Genomic DNA, 24,306 nt, shown 5'->3' on the forward strand with positions numbered 1-24,306 from the left:
CTTTCCCACATTGACCAAGACTCTCCAACGGTCCAGCCACTGGGGCAGTAAATCCAAAAGCCTCTGCATCCTCATGATGGCTGCAGAGGGGAACGGGGAGAACGAGAAGTAGGCCGAGTCGTTTGCGAACAAGGCCAACTTCACGTCCTCCCACGCCCGAAGATGACCCTCCAGGGTGGGGATGTCATTAGTGTAGAGGGCGTATAGGATAGGTGATAGGTGTTTGTGCGACAATAGTCACTCGTATTTATAGTAGAAAAGTCGAGGTAGTTCTCGTGAATGCCGTCATAAACAACTGTTGGAACAGTTTACCAATAATTTTAACATATAGGAAAGTTATTTTTAATTAATATTAGTTAAATAAATAGCAGTGTTGCGCCGATATATATTTTATTAAATACTAAAGATAGAATTTGACACGGCGGGCGCTTCGTTGTTGAGAAGCTTCAGAACCGGCCGTTCAGGAAAAAAAGATAAATAATCTATACTAATATTATAAGGCTGAAGATTTTGTTTGTTTGGTTGAACGCGCTAATCTCAGGAGCTAATGGTCCGATTTAAAAAAAATATTTCAGTTTTAGATAGCCCATTTGTTGAGGAAGGCGATAGGCAATATATCCAATCAATATCAATATATATATATTTTTTTTAACCGCCACGTTAACTGGTCCCGTGATAAGTTCGAAAAGAACTTGTGTTACAGGTACCAGACAACGGATATAAATGTAAGATTTTTATTATTCACATACATAATATATTTAATATACATCCAGGCTATAATAATATCACGCTAAGACCAATACGAGAGGAGCATTATTAAAGAATGTTTTAAAACCAATCTAAGTTTCGCTAGAATAATGTATGACAGAATTGTTCCCCTTTCAAAGTTCAAAAAAAAAGTCCGCGATAGCATATGTTTATATTTTAAGGTTTTGCTCACTCGAACCTTTTTATGTTAACCAAATTTGTTCTAAAATAAAGCATTCTTTTTTTACGGGTGGTAGGAACTCTTGAGAGTCCGCGCGGGTAGGTACCACCACCTTGCCTATTTCTGCCGTGGAGCAGTAATGTGTTTCGGTTTGAAGGGTGGGGCAGCCGTTGTAACTATACTTGAGACCTTAGAACTTATATCTCAAGGTGGGTGGCGCATTTACGTTGTAGATGTCTATGGACTCTAGTAACCACTTAACACCAGGTGGGCTGTGAGCTCGTCCACCCATCTAAGCAATAAAATAAATATATATATGACGGAGCGCCAGCGATGGCTGAGCGGTAGTTTCCGTCATCACTCGTATTCGGTAGAACACAGTTTATTGCAATAATAGCCAATGAAACCTTTTGAATAATAATTATTGAAACTCTCAACACATAATTTTCACAATGACAGGGTAAACCGACAGTTTTGTTTCAACTGACCGACTGGCAGACTTACTGACACTAACAGACTGAGACGGACTGACTGTCTGACACGGAAGGACATACAAAAAGGCTGACTGTCTGAGACGGAATGAGAAGACTTTTTTTTTCCTACCTATGCTGATAGCCTTGAGAGGCTATATGAGCTTACCCTAGCGTGTATAGGTGAGCTCACGGGGCTCAAACCGGAGAGTTGCTCACACTGCGGTAGGCAGCGGCTTGGCTCTGCCTCCGGCATTGCTGAAGTCCATGGGCGACGGTAACCACTCACCATCAGGTGGGCCGTATGCCCGTCTGCCTACAAAGGCAATAAAAAATAAAATAAAATAAAACTGACCCTAGCAAGAGCAGTGCTTCGCAGAATCAGAGGAGGTCCGTTCGGATTGTCGATAATCCCATTCTCACGGATCGTTTGGAACCTCTGGGTCTGCGGAGGGACTTCGGTTCCCTCTGTATTTTGTACCGTATGTTCCATGGGGAGTGCTCTGAGGAATTGTTCGAGATGATACCGGCATCTCGTTTTTACCATCGCACCGCCCGCCACCGGAGTAGAGTTCATCCATACTACCTGGAGCCACTGCGGTCATCCACATGACATGTCCTTCTTTAAACGAGGCTTGTGGAGAGTATTAAGCGGTAGGCAGCGGCTTGGCTCTGCCCCTGGCATTGCTGAAGTCCATGGGCGACGGTAACTACTCACCATCAGGTGGGCCGTATGCTCGTCTACATACAAGGGCAAAAAAAAAAAAAAACGCGACCCACTGAAAAGATCCGGCGAAAAACTCAGTGGGCTGTGTCTGTGGGTTAATTCGCTCGTCGAGCCCTTCCTCGCAAGCGACGGGTTCGAAGAGGACGGTGACCGGTGCTTGTATTGCCTAAAAGCACCGTTAATGGATCAGGAGGATCCGTGATGACGTGCTTTGGGCGACGTCGACGGTTTACCATTTGGTCTACAGGATCAGGTATATAGTTTCCAGCGGCCATGACAAGAGGGTTTTCATGTTGTGCCGTCTTCTCGAAGTGGCGCAGCGATGCCGACTGTAGATACTTACTGACGGGGTCGAGCTCCAGGTCATCGTGGAGATCCACGTTCCTCAGGAACCATGGTGCTCCGACAGCTATCCTGCAGAATCGGGATTGAATAACCTGAAGGGGTCTTAAGTTGGTGCGATCCGCGTGAGCGAATACTACGCTTGCATACGTCATGCATGACGGGGCGTATGCAAGTTTTTTAGAGAGTTACCTTAGTACGGAGGGACAGTTTGCTTCGATTACAAAGCATTGGGTAGAGTCGTCCTAGTATAAACGCGGCACGGTCGCGTACCGTTTTAATGTGGGGACGGAATGTCATCCCTCTGTCGAGGGTGACGCCTAGGTATTTGACCTTCGAGGCCCACGGTATGGGCTGACCAAAGAGTGATGGGGCTAACGGCGGAGGTGTTTGCGCGCCTATTAAGGAGTGGGATGCTCGAAGTGGTATTCGGAGGGCGACTCCTTTTGAATAGCACCGCTGTGCTTTTCGTGGGGCTGATGTCGATTCGCCACTTCCGGAACCACTGTCCCATGGTGGTTGCTACGATCTGGAGTCGCCGATGGAGCAACGACATCCTCCTACATGAGTAGTAGATAGCCGTGTCATCGGCGAAGAGCGCTAGATGGGTCTCCGGAGATCTGGGTATATCATTGATATACAAACTAAATAATAACGGAGAGAGCGCGGAGTCTTGCGAGACTCCTGAAGACTGCGCAGGACTGAGCGGTCAGGTCCTCCTTGACGTACTCGATGTCGAGTTCCTTCGGTACTCCGCGTATTACTACGCGGAGCTCGCGGTCCTCCTGAAGAGCATAGGTATGGAAACCTATGTTCTCCTTTCGGAGGTAAGCGGAGAGGGCCCTATGGTCGCCCGGCGTTGCGACCTTAATTTGAATCCCATGCGCGACGTTACGCGCATGGGTGTAATTTATTTTGTTGGCCTTAAGGGCCTCGGACACGCGGTTCCACGCTGACTTCTCCTGGAGTATCAGCGGGGGCGGAACGACGGTTTTTTGCGCGGGCGCGAGCTTGGGACGCGGCATTGGAATTACGCCGCCGAAAATCAAACCCGCAAAATTATAATTTGCGTAATTACTGGTGGTAGGACCTCTTGTGAGTCCGCGCGGATAGGTACCACCGCCCTGCTTATTTCTGCCGTGAAGCAGTAATGCGTTTCGGTTTGAAGGGTGGGGTAGCCGTTGTAACTATACTGAGATTTTAGAACTTGTATCTCAAGGAGGGTGGCGCGTCTACGTTGTAGATGTCTATGGGCTCCAGTAACCACTTAACATCAGGTGGGCTGTGAGCTCGTCCACCCATCTACGCAATAAAAAAAAAAAAAAAAAAAAAAAACGCGGCGGCCGGAGTCCGACTCCGGTGTCACGACTACCTGCGGACGGGAGGCGGTCGCGGATTTGGTTTGCCTCGTCGTGGGGCTCCGGGACTCCACGACGCGAGTACGCTTTTTCCCGTTTGGAACCCATCCGAGGTTCCGGGCTGCGGGCTTGTTGCGGACTCGAAGTCCATCTCCGATCCGGAGGTTTAGGTACTTATCCGCAAGTGACCCAAAAAAGCCTACTAAATCTTCATCCATGTTGAGATTTTGCTGGGGGGGGGGGCGTCCCCGGGACTTAATGTTACTCGCCGAAAGGGGAGTTCCCTGAGTGGGAATTGACCCCCTGCGCTGTACTAGCCAGCAGTTAATTGCAGGGGGGGATGCCTATGCCGTGAAAACGGCAATCAGCTGAGATTGGGGTGGGTTATGTATGGGAAGGACCCCACTAGGTTGTGAGAACGCCACAACAAGCGCTGAACGTAGTATATACAAGTACCGAAGAACAACATTCGGACCATCGGTCTACCGAGCAATTTGACCCGCTCGGTGTAAGATCTTTCCTCCGTCGTTAAGCATTTCTTTGTGTCAGTGCCTAGACAATCTAGTTAGTTGAAGCAGCTTAACTAATACTTCTCCTACAGTGTCATACCAGAAGCATAATAGCAAAGTGAAAGACATAATTAGAACAGAAATTACAAAAGCTAAAACTGTATCTATAACTCTATAACGACATTTGGAGCTGTATGTAACTTGCTTCTTTAAACTACACAACTCACCGGCTCACCAAGGATTTTGTTCTACAGCACAGAATGTTGCATATAAGAGATATTAAAGGAACCTACACGGGTAAAAATATTCGTTCTGTTTTGTCAGACATCTGCAAACTGAGATTCATACCTACCAATATTAATTTGGTTTTGAGAGATAATGGGTCCAATGCTAGCTAAAGCTATAAAGCTATAAATGTGAGTCCGCATGTTGGCAAAGGAGGTTATTATGTTTAGCGGTAGGCAGCGGCTTGGCTCTGCCTCTGGCATTGCTGAAGTCCATCGGCGACGGTAACCACTCACCATCAGGTCGGCCGTATGCTCGTCTGCCTACAAGGGCAATAAAAATAAAAAGCTGTTAATGTTGCTCTGAAAGTGCAAAATTTGAATGACATTATTGCTATTACAAGAAAAATCATAGGTCACTTCAATTAGTCTGCAATCGGGCAAGAGAAACTGATCACCATCCAAAAATAGCTCAATTTACCTGAGCACAAACTCTTCAACGCGATGGAATAGCACACACTATATGATTGACAGATTATTAAAGCAAAAGAGGGCCATTTCTCTCTACAAATCAAACAACCCGAGTACAGCCTTTTCTTTTTAACGCTGAGGAATCCATTTACGTAAGCCCGGTCGAGTGGGGTAACGGACCGGATTATGTCGGACTCCGGCGCCTCCTGAGAGGAAGAAGGGGAGAAGAGAAAGACAGTATGGTACCGCAGTGCATGCCGAAAAACCCGAGTACAGCCTACCTTCAACAGTGGACAGAATGTTCGTGGAAGATTCTGAATGAGTGCATCACTTTACATTAATAATTAAAATAACATTCTCGATAATTTCTGTAGTAATACCCCACACCAATGTTCTATTAAAATATTTATCATAATTTAAATCTAAATCATGAAATCTACCCAAATATACGAGGTATGCTACAAAAGCTTCAAAACGAGGTGCAGAACCACTTTCAGATATTAGAGGATGATAAGTATTACTGTTTGACAGCCTTACTAGACCCCAGATTCAGAATGAGTTTTCAAATTAAAGAAATTCGGACTCAACAGACTGCTATCGGACGGACTATCTTGAGTAGCAGTAGTGATAGAAAACGAATAATACAAAAAATTTTGACTGATTAAGACAGTCACAAGAACCCCGCACACCTTTTTGGAATTGTTTGGAAAAATTGGTACCTACCGATCAACCAGAGCGAGATGACTTTAACAGCTCCATCGCCCTACAATAGGCATGATGACTAATTTTCAATATCTATTCTATGATATTCAGAAGTATCTATTATATCAAAAATATATCATATTTCTGTAGAAAATACAGGTTTTTATGCAATAAAATGAAATTTAAATTTAAAATTTTTATTTCGCGCTAACATGCTGATCAGTGTCATGGCGTCGGTCATTACGTCACGAATTAGTAAACTTCAGTACGTCAATTGTAAACATTAGATGCTTGTTTAATAAATCAAGTTATTTTGCATAATAAATATGAATTCAAAAGTGTATAAGTGGTGTGTGGTCCCTTAGTGCACAAAACTCTGAGTTACATCTATAAAAACTCTGAGCAAGTTAATTTGTTTACGTCCCAAATAACAAAACAATGAGAAATAAACGGTTGACTCTTGCACGGCGAGATCCAGCAGGTTTAAGTCTAAATATTTCAATGTATTTCTGTAAAGATCATTTTGATGTAAGTTTGTACATATTTCGTAAATTCTACAATGATGTGTGACCTTAATTGATGTCTAAAATTTCATAAGTTCAATATTTTCTGAGATTACAATTTATCTCTTGAATAACCAGTAATATTTATTTCAATGAGTGCTTTATTCATTTTCCAGTTACCACAATATGATAATATGGTCAATTATTATGGACAATGGGTTTGGTGTCGCAGGTTCGCATGAAACCAGGCTGTATTCTCACAAAATTTGAATGCCAAATAGATAGAAAAAAACGAACAACTAAGATTACTATAGATAACAGAAAAGATTAATTTCATTTACTATTTACCATAATTTATCAATTTAGACAATAACCATTAAAATCATTGTCTGTTATCATACATACCTAATATTTTAACCCGCTAAGCATTTATTATAGAAAAAGTAAATTATAAAATATCTACTAAATACTTTGTCAACTTTGTTTGATTTATTGTTTGTAAAAAGAAGTGCAGATTGTATTTACCTAGGTATGTTATTAAGTCCTGCATTTTATTTGTGTCTAATAATTTGCTATTTTTACTTTTTAGTTTTGCGACAACATATAAGAAAATTTTACAGAAAGCATTGCCCGAGAATGACTGATAAGTCTATTTAAGTATTTATTACTCACAAGTTCAGAAGTAAAGCCGTTCAAAGAGAAATAAATTAATAAATCAGATGGCATCAACCTTGAAACCTCATACCCATTCTGTTTCTACATCACCATTTAAAGTTACAATAGGCAATTTCACGTTGCCATGGACATCCACATTACATAAACCTTTTCCAATCAATCATCACCATCAACAATATCTCTTCAAATCAAATCTATATTAGACTACAGTGAGATGATACAATACGATAGAAAACAGGAGGCATCTAAAATTCTGGAATGTACCTCGCTTAAAATTACAAAGAGCCCGCGATCTTACATTGGAGTTCCCAAAAGCTGTTATTACTTAATTGATTTAATAGAAAAACATACTAATATCCCTGCTAACAAGATACTCATGTGTAAAGAAAATTAGATTAAATAACCAATTTAGAGAGCTTACTGATGGCTTTTGTGAAAATTATAAACTACGATCATAAAATGTATTTTAGCGACAGGTAAAGCGAAAACAATAATAGTTTTTTTGTTAAAATTGCAGTGATCGCGCGTAAGCTCAAACGAAACAAGACGACGTTTATTAAGGCGTCACGTAATTCACTCTGATTGGTGTTTAAGCTATCATGGCTGACTGTAGTATTTTGTAGATATATTTTAACAAATAAATCATCAATCTCGTCATTAATATGAAAATAAATACATTTTTCAAAATCCTTGAATCCTGTTTCAGTAGATCAATTTAATATTTGGGCGATACTTGACTACTGTCATCATGCCTATGACCGATATGCACAAGAAGCTTCGGTGTCACGAGATTAAGAGTCCTTTCCAACAAGGTATCCAAAGATGGCATGTTTGTGTCTACCCTATGTGCACTTGCTAGCGCTGTGTTCGGCAAGCGCGTATTTACCGAAGCAGGCAACGTTTACAAAGACGACGAGACGGACTCTTACCAGAACGCGCTGAGGGTCTAGTTTTCCTGCATCATTTACCTTTGATAAATTTTAATTGTATTAATTTAACTACTTATGTTTGAAATTGATAATTCTTATTTCTCATTCTCCTTTAAGATTATTAAACATTTTTTGTTATTTTATAAACAAGTCTGTTTAATTTTAATTTTCATTATTTCGCTCGAATTGATATTTTATTAAAACAGAGTATTCTCGTTATTTGAACCGAGTTGTTCGTGCGGGTGCGCGGATCAAAACAAATTGCCGAACACGCCGGGCACCGCCGGGCACTACACGACTACTCGGCCGTCTCTAATGTATGCGTTTTCATTCTTGTAAGAGATGCGTTTATTTACCTCTTCTACTTTATTTTATATTCAATGACTATCACACTTAAACAGCAAACTCCATTCATTGTAGCCGATCCGCACATTTATGAAATGTAATTACAATTGTATCACCTAGTGCTTCTATACATTTAACACCGACGCGATCGAACAGTACAGGGTTCACACTTGAATTTGTAGCGAGCTGTCCCACGCACGGGCGTTGACCTGTCGCAGCGTGGAGCGCAGCGCGGCCGCCGGACCCAACGTGACCGTCAGCGGCACGTGCTGGTCCCGCGGCCGCGCGTACAGCACGTGCAGCGTCTGCTCCCAGCGCACCGGCCGCGTCACGTGCCGCGCCAGCTGCGCTCGCACGTGTCTCGCGTCGCGGTACGGGCGCGCGTCCACGGCCGACACCACGCGCACCCGCGGCTCCGCCACCTGCAGCACGTGCAGCGCCGCCCGCACCGCGTCCTCCGCGCGCGCCATCAGCTCCGTGTGGAACGCGCCCTCCACCCGCACCCGCGCCGCTCTGCGCACGCCGAACTCGGGCCCGCGCCGCTCCACGAACCGCAGCGCCTCCTCGTCGCCCGCCACCACCTTGCAGCCCGGGTACAGGTAGTTGGCGACGCGGCACACGGGCGCCGCCACGCCGCACTCGGCCGCGTGCTCTCTGGCCCGCAGCAGCGCATGCGACAGGTTGGCGTCTGCGCCGAGCCAGACGGTGAGCATGCCGCCGCGACGCTCTTGGCTGCAGGCGCGCATGGCGGCCGCGCGGATGTCGACCAGCCGCAGCGCGCCCTCGAGTGTGAGCGCTCCCGCGAAAGTGAGCGCCGTGATTTCGCCGAGCGAGAAGCCGGCGGCGGCTCGAACTCGCTCGAGCGCAGAGGGTCGCTCGTCTCGCAGTCGTTCGAGGGACGCTAGTGACGTCACCAACGTGGCGATCTGACAGTGTCGACTCAGTTCTTCTTCAGGTCCCTCAGTGCAAACTCGAGCCACATCCCATCTACAAAAGAGCACATTCATAGTTGATAGTGTGTTGTTTATACTTAATAATTAAAAAGCAATAAATCAAGTAAAATTTTTGGGAATAAATTTAAAAGGGCACTATTAATTTATTTATTACTTCGAGCAACAGAGATATTTATACAGATAATTTTTTTATTTCTTAGGTGACTGACAGCGCTGCAATTATCAACGACACCCAGTTCCATTTTTCTCTGTATCAACTTATGTTTATCAACCTTTTTTACATGTATTTTTTTTAATTTTTTAAGGAAGGAAGGATTACTTGTGGCCCATTAATCTTGCTGCCCTGGTGCTGTTGTAAGAGGTGTTTGGGTTTAATGTGGAATTTTATTGAGAATAATAGTAAAATGTAAAATTAGAAATGAATAGAACAACATTTGTAGTCGTTGTGGCCTAAAGGATAAGACGTCCGGTGTATTCGTGTTGAGCGATGCACCGATGTTCGAATCCCAGGCAGGTACCAATTTTTCTAATGAAATATGTACTCAACAAATTTTCACGATTGACTTCCACAGTGAAGGAATAACATTGTGTAATAAAAATGAAACCTACAAAATTAAAATTTGCGTAATTATAGTGGTAGGATCTCTTGTGAGTCCGCGCGGGTAGGTACCACTGACCTGCCTATTTCTGCCGTGAAGCAGTAATGCGTTTTGGTCTGAAGGGCAGGGCAGCTGCTGTAACTATACTGAGATTGTAGAACTTATATCTCAAGGTGGGTGGCGCATTTATGTTGTAGATGTCTATGGGCTCCAGTAACCACTTAATACCAGGTGGGCTGTGAGCTTGTCGCATCCATCTAAGCATTAAAAAAAAAAACGTGCAGTCTATTGCCTACATTACTTACATACTGCTTAATTAAATTTAAGTGTTTTCCTTTTACTAACTGACTTGACTTATTAATTAAAATAAATGAAAAATGCTAAGCAGCGTAACTAGTGGTGACAGGCTTTTACTAGTACTAAGACAAATTGAAAGCCTGCACAGGTAGGTACCACCATTCTGTCTTTTTGTGCCACAAAGTATTTGGGATTCTTGTTTGAAGTGTGCAATAAGCATTTTATAATGTGTTTGAGACTGACCTCATTTGATAAGACAGACACTTGGTTGAATGAACGAACATCGTTCAAAATTATATGCAAAAAGAATTTTTTTCTTTTTATTCATATAATATTATGTATTTTATATGACCTAATTTAATATTTTTTAACAAAGGTAATCCTTACTTATGTAGATAGTTCACCATAAAATAAATACAAAAAATTAATACAATTCTTTTTGCACAATTATAAGATCATTCAAATAAGATAATTTGCATCTTTAATCTTATCTTAATTTAATCTTTACAGAATTTATGTTAATTTTTAGTCTAGATATCATACTCTGTAGGATACTTCTATTGCTAGTACTGCAATCACTTACCACCCACTCACTTAAATTCGAGCTCTGTGTTTTATGAGACAGTTGTACTCTAACCTTCCGAGATTTAAATTATCAATTATAGTTAGCACAAATGTTACTACTTACCCAACAATGCTAGAGGCTAATTCGTAGAGTTCTCTTACTGGGGGCAGATGCATTAGTTTCTTGCCCATTCCAACATGTTGCGAGCCCTGGCCTGGAAACAGCAGAACGGTAGTGTGCGAGGGCTCCACACGTGCCTTGTTCGTATCGCCCTCGTTGGGCCGCACCGCATACGGCTGAGTGGCCCAACGCAGCTCAGGTTCCGTTGCGGCACCTTCATTAAAAGCGCTGGCTTCGTCCAGCAACCTTCGCAACGGAGTATCTTCACTGCGAGAACTCCGAGCCCGACAACTTCGTGCCACTTTTAAACCTCGACTTACTCTTGCGAACGTGTTCATCATTCTATAACTGATTAGGTACCATATCAAATTCACATTTTCTGTTATAAGTTACATTGCCAAAGATGTTAACAATGTCTCCAAAATCATAATAAGGTAGGTACCGTAAAATGGGGCGATTAGGGACAAATTCCAACTTTATGAGCAATTTTAAGGTAGTTGTTGATGTATATAATGCTATATCAGGATCAAAATGATTGAGTCTTGGGGGCATCTTTGTTATCTAATTTAAAATTATGCAACTAGCATTCCAGTTTAAGCAAAAAATGCAAAAATAGGTGTAATCCCTATTTACCCGAAAATTGCGGTTAATTGGGACGAAATGAGAAATTGCCTAGGGTTGGCACTACTTTTATTTTTATATATAGTTTTAATTTATTTATTTATTTAGTTGCAACAACAAAGTGATCATCAATAAAAAAAATTGAAAAACTGACAAAAGTACATGGCAGACATCACCTCAATTATAGGTGCAATCGACAGTGCTGATATTTCTATCTGGGTTAAGAGATTAGGTGTGTCGGTTATTCCATGGATTAATCAGATGAATACCCCCACTCTGAACAAATATTAAATATTTTATTATGTATTACTTAGACATTTTTGTCCACCTTGAGATTTTATTGATCTTGTTACATGTCTCTGCAAAATCGACTTACTTATATTAAATTGCTTATCTATTTCAAATAAAGACTTATTCCCAATTTCGCTTCGAATAAACCAGATTTTTACCAACAAATTTAAAAAATATTGTTATAACTACATAGACAACCCTACAAACCTGTACCTATTTATACTTAGGTCGTTTCCATTTCACGTATTTTCATCCCAATTGACCCCTTTTTCGTTGTTATTTGTACCTAAGACGTCCCCAATATCCCCAAAAACAACAGATTTTTACATGTATTTTTATTTAATCAAATACATTAAAACCAATAACAACTGAGACTTACCTTTAATATATATGATGGTTCAAACATTAAATAACGTTTATAAATCATAGTCGTCTTCTATTATTATCAAATAAATAAAAGAGAGCAAAGTTTCTAGCACTAAAATAATGACCAGCACAGGAAGTTAATTTGAAACGCGATTTTTTATAAGTTAGCAGCTATTATCATGCATATTCAGAGTTGTTTTGGGAACTTTCAACATTCTACTATTAAACTACAAAAAATGGAAGATTTTGCAACGAATATAAAACTTATATTGAGCGTCGAAAGATTTTCCCGGTTTTTTCCCGATTCGCCTGTCAATCCCTAATCGCCCCATTTTACCGGTACCTTACCTACCGTAAAATGGGGTAAATAGGGACAAAATCGAACTTCAGATTGAATTTTAAAATATGTAGTTCCAATTAAATAGTCACTGCTCAACCAAAGAAATAAGTTGAGTCTTGAACGTACCTAGGTGATAAAAACCATTACATTATTTTAATTATTCATTTTAAAGAAATAATCGGTAAAATAATGGCCGTCCCAATTTACCCCGCGTCCGGGGTAAATTGACACGGGTAAGGGTTAAATTGGGATATTTGTAAGGGCTGTCAGCTCGCAGTACTGCGATATATAGGTAGGTAGGTAGGTGCCATACAATTATTTATATTGACCGAAATGATGAACACAATCCATAATTTAAGCACAATACACAACATAGTGTAAATTAAGCTGGTTTCTATTCCGAAGCGATGTGACGTGAATGATAATCAACAATACAATGATCAAAAAAAGTATGTGCATGTTATATTTTAGAAAATTATTATTTAATTTCCTTAAAAATCACAACTCTGAAACAAAATCATAAAATAAAATAAAAAATAGAAAACAAAAGGACTGGAAATGCAATAATACAATTTTATTTAATCAACATTTTCAAAATAATCTTTGAGCCAATAATAACAAAAATAAAAGAAATTCTTTCTAAGCTAAATAACTTAACTCAATTAATTCACTCACTCATAATTGGATATCTCGGATTTTTAATTAATGCTACATTTAAAATCTGAGGCCTGTTTTTATTTGTGTGTGCGTTGTGAATGTTAAAAAAATCATGATTCGACGCGTGAATAGATTCTGAAATAACAAAAGTTTTGATTCGTTTGAGCTCTTTTTAATTTTTAATTTTTTTTTATTGCTATAAAAAACATACGACCGGGCAGATATTACAAGGTAAATGTCGCGAAAAAAAAGTAATTATATATATACTTTTCTTTTACCTATAATGCTTACATAAACTAAATGATAAACACATTAACCTTCTTCACATCACGCAATTGAGTGATAGTATAGGCTAAAAAATCTATTATAAGATATCAGTGACAACCCTAACAAGCCATCCCTATTTTGTCTTTTGGCGTTCCAATTTTGTGTTTTCTCGTCCCTAAATTTTCCAGTCTCGTTCCAAATTACCCCACATACGTCCCAATTTTCCCCAAAAAGAAAGGAAAAAATATACATTTTTTATTTTGTCGAAATATTGTATTTAAAATAAGAATATTGCAACTTACCGTTTGTTGTGGTATTTCCAGGTGTATTAAAAACTTATATAAACTGTGATCTTATTGAAAAAACAACGATAATATTACTTTTTTTAAAAGTTCTTTAAACTGATTTAAAACGCACTTTTCAACCACTATTTTCAATTTAATTTGACGAATTTTTGGGACCAACTGCTTAACTCATATTTAATACTTCCATAGGTTAACTAGGTTTTTCTTCTATACATTGATAAATATTATCATAAACAAAACTAAATCCCAATTTACCCCATGTCATGGTACCTACTTTATTCTATCACCGGTCACTCACATGCGCACGAATACGCAAACCCACAAGTGTAGAACGACATTTGCGAATGATTATGCAAAGTTTTCGCTGCATTCGTGGTTTTCCAAGCTGTGTCGGTTTTTTAACAGACATCAAAGCGCGCGAACCTCGAACCTTCGTGTAGTCTCCCACACATTCGCTTGCCCAGTTGCGCTGACGATTGCGAAGGTAACGGACGTATACTATACGCTATTTTCATAGTTTGTGACGTCTAATGTGTAGCGTATCTTCATCAAAATAAATCCCCTAAAAACAGCATGGCTGTTAATGATGTCTGGGAAAGAATTAAAAACTCTTTTTCTCTTCAATGTTCTATTGACGAATTAAAAAGGAGGAGAAATTCGTGAGACATTCGTAAACAAGTGTAGGAGGAAGCGCAAACGGGTTCGCAAATTGAGTATGCGAACCCATTTGCACAGCCGCTAGGTTTGCGAATGAATGTTTGACGGCCCTTCACATGCGCGCAAACATTCGTACACTGTACGAATATTTGCGCGTATGTCAGTGGCCGGCATAAAATGTTTACCCTTTACAAAACATAGATCTAAAATTAATTTTTTTTAAAGGCATTTTATGATCTGGTACTAAGACCTTTAGGTCCAATCTTATTTTAATTTTAATGAAAACTTTTTAATAAATTTTTTTCCTATATATAACTTAACATAATATAAATAAATGGTGAAGATGTTGTTTCTTTATACACGTAATTCCCTATTACAAGAGAAATTTTATTTAAGGATGAAAACTTAAGAGAACCGTTATACTACACACCGCAAAATAAGAGAGAGAGTATTCTTTATTGTACACCAAAAAACAAATAAACAGTGCGATACATTAAACACAAAAAAGTACAATTGGCGGTCTTATCGCTAAGAGCGATCTTGCATAATATGCGATAAGCTCCACTTCTTTCACGTGCATCAAGTTGCACCATATTTTTTTGGAGTTTACTCCTTTAGAATCGATTTACATATATAGGCCCGGGGTATGAAAATTATGGGGACCAAAATCGTACTAGCATGTCACACGAAATGCGTTATGCGCCTGATTGGCTCCTGATTGCGTGATGCGTGCGCGCGCCAATCAAAATCGTACTAGCATGTCACACGAAATGCGTTATGCGCCTGATTGGCTCCTGATTGCGTGATGCGTGCGCGCGCCAATCAAAATCGTACTAGCATGTCACACGAAATGCGTTATGCGCCTGATTGGCTCCTGATTGCGTGATGCGTGCGCGCGCCAATCAGGAGCCAACGCGCGGCCGCGTTATCGCAGGTGACGCCGGGCTGCTGCGCCGGCAGTCCGCCACAAAGCCTCGTACTGATCGCGCGTTTCTCTCATTATTGTATTTTCATATATTTGTTAGTCGTTTGTTTTGTGTCTCGTTAATTTGTTAATAATCTGTAGTGTATCGTGTTGTCGTAATATAGAACTATTTCTCGTATTGTTTCGTTTAATTTTTTATATCCAGTAAACTCCAGTCGTGCGTCGGAGCGGACACACACACTTTTTTTTATTTTGATTTCTTGGTTAACAAAACGCTAGTAAATACGGCCATTGCCAGCTGACTGACAAAACCGGCGCATGCGCAATGTAAGCGTGAGGTGATAGTTTGCTTATTAGATATAAAATAATTAATAATTGGGAATTTAATTGTTTTTATGATCGAACAATCATCAGTAGTCGTCGAACAAACGATAATTGATCATTTGTTTAATTAATTATAAATAAATAAAAGACGAACAAACAAACAAAAGGGAGGCCAAATTCAGTAAGCCCTGTCATTATTAGCCGTGTGATGTGTCTCGTATTTGAATCGGATAACATGATCATAGATAATACACTTAAATTCACTAATAATTGAACGTGATAATCTATGGTATTGTGTATCACAGTGTAATATTTTACAGAATATTAGATTTAAAACCGAATTTACTACATACATTTTTTACAGTTTAGTATTAATTAGGAAATCTGTCAAAAAGAATAATAACCTAAGTGCTTCACTTTGCTGTAATTCGTATTAGTTTATAAGACGACGTTTTCTGAGGTATGTTGCCTTGTCCACGATTAGTTTCTTTGTTGACGTCGAAATTTGAATTATTTCACGTCAACTTCTTGGTAATTAAAGAAAAATCGTATACATTACCACAGCTGGATTAAATTTACGGAGTTCCCGTATTCTCTTGACATCTAACCTCTGGGCTGTCATAGAAAATTTAACGAAGTTCAACTTCAGCAGTACACAATGGCTCGCGGACACCAGAAAATTCAGTCACAAGCTAAAGCTGCGGAAAAGATGTCCAAAATGAAGAAACAGCAGGGGCACAGTGCCACCGACCAGAAGAAAGCTGCACAAAAGGCACTTGTCCATGTTTGTGTGGTTTGTAAGGTAATGTCTAACATATGTTTCAGTGTAAGTGAAAGCTCTGGCAGACAGCATTTCATGGTGAATGTATTGTTACAGGCCCAGATGCCTGACCCTAAGACTTACAAACAGCATTTTGAGAACAAACACCCTAAGAACGATCTACCAGATGACTTGAAGAATATCTAACACAATCAGTATCATCTAGATTTGTATTTATTTATCACATAAAAACTATGACTTTGCCTTTTATTGTTTCTTTCAAGACATTTCAATTGCTATTCAGACTTATTTACATTGATTGGTTAATTTTAAGTGATTTATCTTAAGTGTTTGAAGATGTGCTTCACAATTATGAATTTTGGGTAATTTAGTTTACTTTAATTTAGATTAAAATTAGTTTATGAATTTACTACAAACTTCGCCAATCAGATTGGTAGGAAGGTAGAATCTCAGACGCAGTAAAATTATATAATAATCAGGGAAACAGAGACTTAAAGAAAGCACATTTATTAGAAATTGCTAAGAATGATACTTTATTTCATATTTTAGTCAAAGAAAATAATAGTATTTTTTATATAAATATACAGAAAAGTCTCAAAACCACTTCAAAAAATGATTTTACGTACAATTTGTAACTCAACAGTTAGTCAAACACACCGATAACCATACCAACAACATCAGTGACAAGTTTGAAAATCACTAAAATTAAGATATGACGAATTGATCACTACCTAATATTATATACCTAGTAGGATAAAGTAGGTTAGGCAACAATTAAAAAAAAAAACTGTTATTTAATTATTTTTTTAATTATAGAAAAATTTATGTTACTAATTTAAAATTTTACTGTAGTTCCTTTTTATTATTAATCGAGAATTTTATTGATTTTCAAGGTGATGATGCCATAAGAGGCATAAATAATGAAAAGCCATTACCTCAAAAAATGTATCCTGTACATGGTATGCCTTTCATCATTCTATCAATTAATATAATATTGACTTATCTATCAATAATTTTTATTGATAGATAAGTCTCAAGTATTAAAGTCATTATTATTTTCATGCTTCGAGTTCAAATTATAACAATGTTTTGGGTTAATAATAAAAGCAAAACTACATTTGAGTCGTACACAGTATAAACTAATGTATCTGTTTCAATAAAGCCAACTATGACGACAACAGCCTCTTTCCGGCGGTGTAGAAAGAAACGGACGTTACCAGCATACACAAACCTGGAAAACTTAAAAACGAACCTGCGAGCTTCCGTCCGATCAGCCTCTACCCAGCGTGAGACTAATTAAACCAACGGCCATTACGCAAACGCCTTCATCGGCTTGAAAAGCATTGTCATCGACAAACAGTTCGGATTCCGCGCAAAACACTCGTGGGTTCAGCAAGTGCACCGCCTCACGTTTTCGGGCCGGGTGCCGAACCTCTTACGGGGTACCCGCGCGTAGGGGGCGCGCGGGGTATGTGGGATTTGACAATCTGCAGATGTTGGGAGCAGACCGCGGGCTCAAGGATATTTATAGGGCCCTACCGCACTAAACGATAACGTGTGTGCTAGTCGTTCTTCAATTTTCGCGTAGATCGTGGTCCGAATGGTTGTGCGTGCGTTTGCTTGTAAAGTGACTTCGTCCCGCGACTGGCTAGAAGCATTTATTGCAGTGTATATTTAAAACATATCGTAATGAAACTTGTCTATGGAAAATTAAGTGCTTTTTCATTATTGGCGATACCATGGACAGCAGATGTAAATAAGTATCAGTATCCATTCGTAAAAAAATATCCCAATCTTTAGGAAAATACCTTTAGTTCCTTCAATAAATTAACATGGGAATGAGCTTCTCTTTTCTTTAGCCATTATTTATACCAAATACGTGTTTTCTTTTTCTTGATGTTTTCTTCTTTTTGCTTTTTTATAGCGAATAATAAACCAACAACTGCTAACGCGTCGTCAGTCGAAGCCATAGCTCAACGAATGAATAATCGTACAGTTTTCTAGTAACGTGTCGGGGCACTACGGAAACTGTGCAGCTTAAACTGTACCGTCCGATCGCAACGATTTTTCGTAACGTGTGTAGCAGCCATTACACCCGACATCCGATCTGCTAAGCATTGCTCTTGCTAGAGCTAGTGTTAGCAAAATTTATTTTAAGCTGGAATAATCCCCTAAGTTACCAGCGAAAATGTATGGTGATATTTGAGGATGAACATAGAGAAAAAATATTTGATTAAAATAAAATGTATATTATAAGATTTTTCATTAAAAGTTAGCCTATGGTGTCGTGAAATGGTATTTCAATTGAGGAAATTAAAAAAAAGGTCAATGCTCTTTTCTAAATAGAACAAAATCTATGATCTATCATGCACTTTAATTCCTACACCAAATAAGTTTCATACATTTTGTTCTACACAGTAACAAAGATAAATGGAAATCTATTTGTCCAAGCAACATATCACTAGATTATTATGAGTCTGCCTAGAATCCTTTATTCAACATTTGAGAAAAAATCTAATACTATTTTAGTCAATTATACTCTACAATTATCTCATAAGAACATATTTTTGAATCGCTACCTTTCGGAATTTGTAAAAGTAGGTGGCGTCGAAAAAGGCTCATCTATCCACACCGACTTGTCGCCGTCGAGCCAGAATTCATAAGAGTATACGATTCGAGGTTCCCTCCATATCCTGATGCAAGCTACGACGAGGGGAACCCTTGAAGGCGAGGTGTAAGCTGTGTGCTTACTGCGAGATTTTTAAAGTTCTCGATAGCGTAAAAGTTAGCCCTATTTAGTATGCAGTTGGAACAGCGCCCCTAGCGGCAAACTTAGGCAAACGATCCCATTCCATTCAAATTTTAATGAGTTAAGTTTTAAGCTAACGAGAACGATAAAAAACTCGCACTAAGCACACTGACCTACACGCTTTCTGCCGTTAACTTCTGTATCATTTGAAGCTTGAACGCGGGTTGTTGCGCGATAGTCGTTTTTTTGGTTGGTTTAAATTTTAACTTCTAGGATTAATTGAACAAGATCACAGGAGTTTCAGCTGGTACGTGCGGGACATAGGTACTTTGCTTCAGCTGCGTCCCGCCACTACCGACGTCGTGCTATGATAAAATAGAGACAATGAGATCATCTTAAACAATTCCTTAGAGTAGCCCGATGGCCTGATGGCAACAACGTACGGTACAAAGAACAGAGAACTACCTGCGAGACCGGTTTCTGGCCGTATTCTGTGTGGAGTCAAATGAAGTAGATACTTCACGGAAGTGCGGTGCTATTCTAGTGTGCGTGCAAACTTTTGTTTTAGATGGGGCGAATTAACCTAAATGCAACACATCTAATGGCTTCCTGATATTTCGGCGCTGTTACATACGACATGATCACAGGTAGGTCGGAGACCGTGGGGAGGATTTTAGAAGCAGAAAAATCTTATCTACCACCCTCCTTTCTAGTCCGTTTTAGGTGTTAGCAGCAATTAGGTAAGCAAAACAATTCTAAATATGTTAGATCGGTGGACAATCCAACAGCCTGTTGTTAAGTGGCCACCCTCCAAACCGAAATGAATTACTACTTTATGGCAGTAATAAGCAGGCTGGTGGTTAGGTATCTGTGTAGGCTAACAAGATGTCCTACCATTTGGCATTCTTCAAATTAGATCTCCTGATTTGAACCTAGAATGCATTTTAGAGCTGTGAATAATAATAGCTTGAACCTGGGTAGATTAACTTTTACTCAGGTAATTTGCTCCATTTTCACAAAATATTATAATTTTTTTTTTGTTTCTTTAAAAATTCCATTTTTGACTAATCAATGTTATGTTAACAGCTATCACAATTTGTACAATACATAATTTTAAAAGGTAGCACTTGTTTTTCCATACTTTTTTTTCAATTTAAAATGTCACATCTTCTCATAGGACTGGGTGTGTCCGCAGGAGAGGCAGGAACGGGAGTAGACGTCGGCGCGGGCATCGTGCGTCTCGGGACCGAACTCGTGCTCGTGTGCGGCGCGCTGGGGCGTGTACAGACTCGAGCGCACGTCCATCCGCAGCGCGCGCAGCCGGCGGAGTGCGCGCCGCCCCGCCCCCGCCGCCCGCGCGCCCTCCCGCCGCGCCCGCTCCTCGCCCAGCGCCGCGAGCGAGCCCCACACCTGCAGCGCGCGCTCCTTCAGCTGCGCGCGCAGGTACAGCCGCATGTCGCCGAACCGAGCGCTGTGCGGGTTGCGGCGTCGCAAACATCGCAAGGGGGGTTCTCGACTGTCCAAGTCGCAATCCTTCAAAAGGTACTCGTTCTTGGCCTCTGTGCGTGTCATGAGAGCGTGTTCTCCTTCAGTATCCCTGTCAAATTCAAAACGATATAACATTTTAGATCAAGCTGCTACACCAAAAATTATAAATTATAAAGCTAATATAACAATAGGTTGGGAAAAAAGTCTTTTCGCATTATTTATATATATATATATATATTTTTTTTCCTACCTAAGCTGATAGCCCTAGCGGCTATGTCAGCGTAACCCTAACTTTAGTAGGTGAGCTCACGGGGCTCAAACCTGACGATGTTGCTAACACGAACCCTAGCAAGAGCCGTGCTTCGCAGAATCTACCACCGGATCGGAAACGCGACCCACTGAGAAGATCCGGCGAGAAACTCAGTGGGCTGTGTCTGAGAGTTAGTTTACTCGTCGAGCCCTTCGTCGCAAGCGACGGGTTCGACGAGAACGGTGACCGGTGCTTGAGGTACCTAAAAGCACCGTTAATGGATCGGGAGGATCCGAGATGACGTGTTTTGGGCGACGTCGACTGCTTTCCATTCTGTCCGCAGGATCGGGAATGTAGTTACCGGCGGCCACGATGAGAGGGTTCTCGTGTCGTGCCGCTTTATCGAAGTGGCGCATGGACGCCGACTGAAGATACTATTATTTATATAATAACATAGTATGTATGAACTTTTAATAAAATCTCTTTGGCTATACTATTTGTATCTGGCTGGTTTTGGTAACATTAAAAGTTTAAATTTTAAAGAAGATGAAAGAAGAAAAAAAATTGCAATGTCTGTGAGAGTAGCACAAATTTGGTTTAAGCATTTTCAATCCGGAAATTTTGATGTCAAAGATGCACGTCGCTCTGGTCACCCTATTAAGGATAAAATTGATCCCGTTTTTGGCCAAAAGTGGAGCAAGATCGGCATATCAGTAGTTACGACGTAGCTGAAGAATTGGGAATTTACCACAAAACACTTTTGGCGTATATGAAAAAAAAACTGGGTACACAAAAAAGCTCGATATTTGGGTACCTCACGAGCTCACTGAAAGAAACCTAATGAACCGTGTATAACCGTAATAACTCATTTGTGATTCTTTATTACGACATAATGAAACCGAACCATTTTTGAAGAAGCTGATAACTGGTGATGAAATGTGGATCACGTACGACATGAACGTGCGAAAAAGGTCGTGGTCAAAGGCCGGTCAGGCTTCACAGACTGTGGCGAAACCCGGGTTAGCTCGCAACAAGGTGATGCTGTGTGTGTGGTGGGATTGGAAGGGTAATCCCCTTCATTATGAGCTGTTACCACCAGGCAGGACCATCGATTCTGAACTCTACTGCGAACAACTGACGAGATTAGAGCAAAAAGTTGAGAGAAAGTGGCCAGAATTAATCAACAGAAGGGGTGTGGTTTTTTATCATGATAATGCTAGACCTCACACATCTTTAACCACTCAGCAAAAATTAAGAGAGCTTGGCTGGAAGGTGTTAATGCATCCGCCGTATAGTCCTGACCTTCAGATTTCCACCTGTTTCGGTCTCTTCAGAATTCTTTAGGCAGTGTCAGGTTAACATCACAAGAGGACTGCCAAAACCAATTGTCGCGGTATTTTGATCAGAAGCCCCAAAATTTCTATAGCAATGGGATAATGTCCCTACCTATAAGATGGCAAAAAGTTATCGAACAAAATGGTACCTACATACTTTTGTTAAATGTAAATAAACTATAATATATTATATTAAAAAATGTTGTGAATTTTCTTAAAAAATGCAAAGAAACTTTTCCCCAACCTATTATAATATATGGCTCTGACCTACACTCGTCACAAATTGAATAGTCAAAGTTGTCATAGAGGAAAGACTGTGGAAAGGGTCGTCCGCAATGAAGACAATGGGGTTGGTGGCCGGGGTGCACGAGGGGAGCGCAAGGCGCAACCACTGCATTCAGCTCGTGTGTCTCTTCTGGCAGGAATCCACCTCCGCATCCAAGAGTGGGTACTGGTGCGGGTTTATCTTCATTTCTGTAACAAGCAATTGTTGAGTGAACAAAGTGTGAGCGGAGTGCATGGCTGTTTGTGTGAAGGCTCACTGACCTCAGCAAGGGTCGAGAGTCACGCAGTGCTCTGGCCCGTAGACGTTGCCGTTCGATGCGGGCAAGCTGTGTGGCAGTTAATTTGTTTTTTTTCTCTTGGGATATGTTTACTTCATCGCTGTCCATGTTGATGAGACTTTCTGTAACCAAAATATTTATTATATTTAATTACTATCTTTTGTAACCATCAAACTAGCATACATTATTGCACAAATCACCAATCAAGCTTTTATCCTGGAATAAGATCATATCCTCTTAGGAAATTAGCTCAATTGCTTTAAAAAATAAAGCTGGCCACTATTACACTTTTATACATTGTATACTTTTAGCTTTACCTATACTTTCTACAAGTTTGATAAACAAAGAGTTTTTATGCTCTTGTTGTGTAACAAAAATAAGATTAAGAATTTAAGTACTACATTGGAAAATAGATTGTCACTACAATGACATACACAAAATAGAGAAGTATAGGTAATCATCTAAAGCAGCTTGTGTTTGCTCCTGACCTTGCTGATATTCATGAGTGATGCTGAGCAATAACCTTCAAGTGAGCCATAAGCTTATCTGTTTCTGAGGTAAAGGGGAAAAAAGAAAAGCAGTAGCAATAAATATATAGACTACTAGCTGGCTCGGCAGACTTCGTAGTGCCTTAATCGATAAATAAAAGACCCAAGCTTTTATATTAAATAAACTTACTTATAAAACAAACAAAACGAATCCGTTCGATGGAAGACACATCAAAGGAAAAACAAAATCATTATTTTTATTTAATTCTGAGCATGTTCATATTTAACTACCTTTTAAACCTTCTCTGGACTTCCTCAAATAATTCAAGACGAAAATTAGTCAAATCGGTTCAGCCGTTCTCGAGTTTTAGCGAGACTAACGAACAGCAATTCATTTTTATATAAAGAGAAGAAGATTTGTAACACGCTCGGCTTTCTAAACGCATACGAAAAGGCACGAATTAAAGTAGTTGATAAGACATCTTGTGGGAGGCAACCACACCCAGAAAAGGAAAAAATTGAATTTTCTTGAGCACGACCAAAGTTTAAATTATTTAGTACTTGGAAGGTGAGCTACAGGAAGATTAAATTTCATCGGTTTAAAAAGATTCTAATTAGTAACGATCCCTAAGATGACAATGATTTATAAACACTTACGTATTAATTTGGAGTTTTTATTTTATCCTACTCGTCTATTTTATTAGTTAGTGTTTACATTTCCATATTAGGAACTATGTTTTTCATATTAATGTTTTTTGAATAATACAATATCGGTACGCGCCAATTAAGTGTATAATCTATGGTAGACATGCGTAGTTCCGGACCTAAATAGTTCCTGGAACTATGTCCTCATATGGAACTATATCATTCAATCCGAGTTGTCAAAATTAACATGTTCAGACAGTTCCATTTCCATTCCAAGTGTACTGTTATGCAGGAACTACGAATGCGTTGAACATGACGGACATGCGGACATGATTAGAGCATAGGTACCACGCGGCGCGGAGGCGTGGCGCGGCGAGTCCACCCGAACGAGTCTCGAACCGACACGAGTCCACGTAAAGAGATAAGGCGACATATGGCACGAATACGAAGGAGTGAGATGGAGCGAGTGCATGAAACTGCGTGTGGAGCTCTTTCATATTACATTTTTATTAATATTGAAGTTATGCTCTACCACCTA

The 24,306-nt window shown here is 40.0% G+C and overlaps 3 protein-coding genes across 6 annotated transcripts; 1 reads left to right on the plus strand and 2 right to left on the minus strand.

Moving 5' to 3' along the window:
* Positions 1-5,912: 5,912 nt before the first annotated feature.
* beg (malonyl-CoA-acyl carrier protein transacylase beg) lies at positions 5,913-11,178 on the minus strand. Its single transcript, XM_028171762.2, has 2 exons — positions 10,721-11,178; positions 5,913-9,170 (listed from the first exon to the last, which is right to left on the minus strand). The coding sequence occupies exons 1-2, from the start codon at positions 11,056-11,058 to the stop codon at positions 8,348-8,350; spliced, it is 1,161 nt and encodes a 386-aa protein (XP_028027563.2). The 5' UTR covers positions 11,059-11,178; the 3' UTR covers positions 5,913-8,347.
* A 4,514-nt stretch (positions 11,179-15,692) lies between these two features.
* On the plus strand, positions 15,693-16,494 carry LOC114241049 (transcriptional regulator Simba2). 3 transcript variants are annotated; one of them, XM_028171766.2, is made up of 3 exons: positions 15,693-15,930; positions 16,035-16,272; positions 16,348-16,494. In XM_028171766.2, the coding sequence occupies exons 2-3, from the start codon at positions 16,129-16,131 to the stop codon at positions 16,435-16,437; spliced, it is 234 nt and encodes a 77-aa protein (XP_028027567.1). In that variant the 5' UTR covers positions 15,693-15,930; positions 16,035-16,128; the 3' UTR covers positions 16,438-16,494. The 3 variants fall into 3 exon arrangements, with proteins under 3 accessions (XP_028027567.1, XP_028027568.1, XP_028027569.1); XM_028171767.2 differs by having other exon boundaries at positions 15,695-15,930; positions 16,120-16,272; XM_028171768.2 differs by having other exon boundaries at positions 15,695-15,930; positions 16,123-16,272.
* A 2,112-nt stretch (positions 16,495-18,606) lies between these two features.
* Positions 18,607-23,923, minus strand: Xpac (DNA repair protein complementing XP-A cells homolog Xpac). 2 transcript variants are annotated; one of them, XM_028186705.2, is made up of 4 exons: positions 23,781-23,923; positions 22,619-22,757; positions 22,340-22,546; positions 18,607-20,597 (listed from the first exon to the last, which is right to left on the minus strand). In XM_028186705.2, the coding sequence occupies exons 2-4, from the start codon at positions 22,741-22,743 to the stop codon at positions 20,162-20,164; spliced, it is 768 nt and encodes a 255-aa protein (XP_028042506.2). In that variant the 5' UTR covers positions 22,744-22,757; positions 23,781-23,923; the 3' UTR covers positions 18,607-20,161. The 2 variants fall into 2 exon arrangements, with proteins under 2 accessions (XP_028042506.2, XP_089583697.1); XM_089727571.1 differs by lacking the exon at positions 23,781-23,923 and adding an exon at positions 23,415-23,554.
* Between the last annotated feature and the right edge of the window lie 383 nt (positions 23,924-24,306).

The sequence above is a fragment of the Bombyx mandarina genome, chromosome 05 (genome assembly GCF_030267445.1).
Source record: "Bombyx mandarina strain Sakado chromosome 05, ASM3026744v2".
In the NCBI taxonomy this organism is placed as follows: Eukaryota; Metazoa; Arthropoda; class Insecta; order Lepidoptera; family Bombycidae; genus Bombyx; species Bombyx mandarina.